The sequence below is a fragment of the Nothoprocta perdicaria genome, unplaced genomic scaffold (genome assembly GCF_003342845.1).
Source record: "Nothoprocta perdicaria isolate Ctin4 unplaced genomic scaffold, notPer1 scaffold_76, whole genome shotgun sequence".
NCBI classification, from domain to species: Eukaryota; Metazoa; Chordata; class Aves; order Tinamiformes; family Tinamidae; genus Nothoprocta; species Nothoprocta perdicaria.
Window position 1 is genome coordinate 2,137,069 of NW_020456043.1, and position 1,219 is coordinate 2,138,287.

The 1,219-nt window shown below is 57.9% G+C and overlaps 1 protein-coding gene across 1 annotated transcript; it reads left to right on the forward strand.

Moving 5' to 3' along the window:
• The first annotated feature begins 69 nt into the window (after window positions 1-69).
• Window positions 70-614, forward strand: RPS29 (ribosomal protein S29). Its single transcript, XM_026051530.1, has 3 exons — window positions 70-157; window positions 324-423; window positions 512-614. Exons 1-3 carry the CDS (start codon window positions 96-98, stop codon window positions 518-520), a joined length of 171 nt encoding a protein of 56 aa, XP_025907315.1. The 5' UTR covers window positions 70-95; the 3' UTR covers window positions 521-614.
• Window positions 615-1,219: the final 605 nt, after the last annotated feature.

The window sequence follows — 1,219 nt, forward strand, 5'->3', positions numbered from 1 at the left end:
GGACCGCCGCGGTGCATGCCGGGAGGCAGGGAGGGCTTCTTTAGCGCGCGCGCGGGCCGCCATCTTCCTTTGGCGGCTGAGGCGGCGGCAGCAACATGGGGCACCAGCAGCTCTACTGGAGCCACCCCAGGAAGTTCGGGCAGGGATCGCGCTCCTGGTCAGTGCGTGGTCGTAGGGAGCAGCCCTTGGGCCTCCTTCGCCGCTTTTGGAGGGGGCGGGCGCGGCGAGCACGGGCGTGAAGCGAGCTTTCCCCACCCCTTTTCCGTCGCGCTCTGTCGGCCATTAGCGGCCCTGACGCGCTCTCGCTGCCTTCTTCCCCGCAGCCGCGTGTGCTCCAACCGGCACGGCCTCATCCGCAAGTACGGGCTGAACATGTGCCGGCAGTGCTTCCGGCAGTACGCGAAGGACATCGGCTTCATCAAGGTAGTGCCGCGGGGGCGCCGCGAGGGCCGAGGGGGCTTCGCCCTGCTCTCGCCTCACGAGCTTCCTGTCCTGCCTTCTTCTTTTCCAGCTGGACTGAGTGCCGGGAGGATGAGCCCGGTGCTGGGGGCTCCTGCTGCGCTGCGTCAAGGAACCCGCAGCCTCGTGGCACCGTGATGCACAATAAATGGTTTCTATGTCCTTTGGCTGTGTCTGCATTTCCCTTCTGTGACAACTGTCAGCTTCCCTCTCCCAGCCCCTCTGAAGGGTAGGAGCTTCTCTGGTGTTCCCAACATTGCTACAAACAACCTAGTAATCTAATGAGTGCTGATATGATAGAAAAGCTCCAATAGCTACATCTTTCCTGGCTGCTAGGTATGTCATGTAACCCTGGGTGAAGTTCATGTCATGTGTTTCTGTTCTTAGATGTGGTGGGAAGTCCTTCCTTTTCTACTCCCTATAACTTCAGCTGCAGAGGGTGCTCCTGAGTCCTAAGCCATGAGTGCCTCAAAGCTCATGATTCCCGAAGTTAGTCATACATGATGTTGATAGTATTGGGAGGTCCTGTCCCTGCTCAGGGCAGCAGCCAGGCCTGTAAGACCTGCTTAAAAGCACCAAGTGAATGGCAGGTGGTCTGGGGAAGCCAGTGCTCCTGGGGGCAGCTGCCAGTTTTGCTTAGAAGTGGGTTGGCTCTGCCTGCCTTAAAAAGGGTGCTCATTTTAATGGTCCTTTTGACTTGCAGGGTGGTACCTTAAGCTTYGTGTTTAATTGCCCTTTTTGTGCTAAAAGAGCTAATGAG

Bases quoted from the DNA above. Each gene is read 5' to 3' on its own strand.
- RPS29 (XM_026051530.1), top strand. From the start codon at position 96: ATGGGGCACCAGCAGCTCTACTGGAGCCACCCCAGGAAGTTCGGGCAG. The intron at 158-323 runs GTCAGTGCGTGG...TCTTCCCCGCAG, and splicing joins GGGCAGGGATCGCGCTCCTG to CCGCGTGTGCTCCAACCGGC.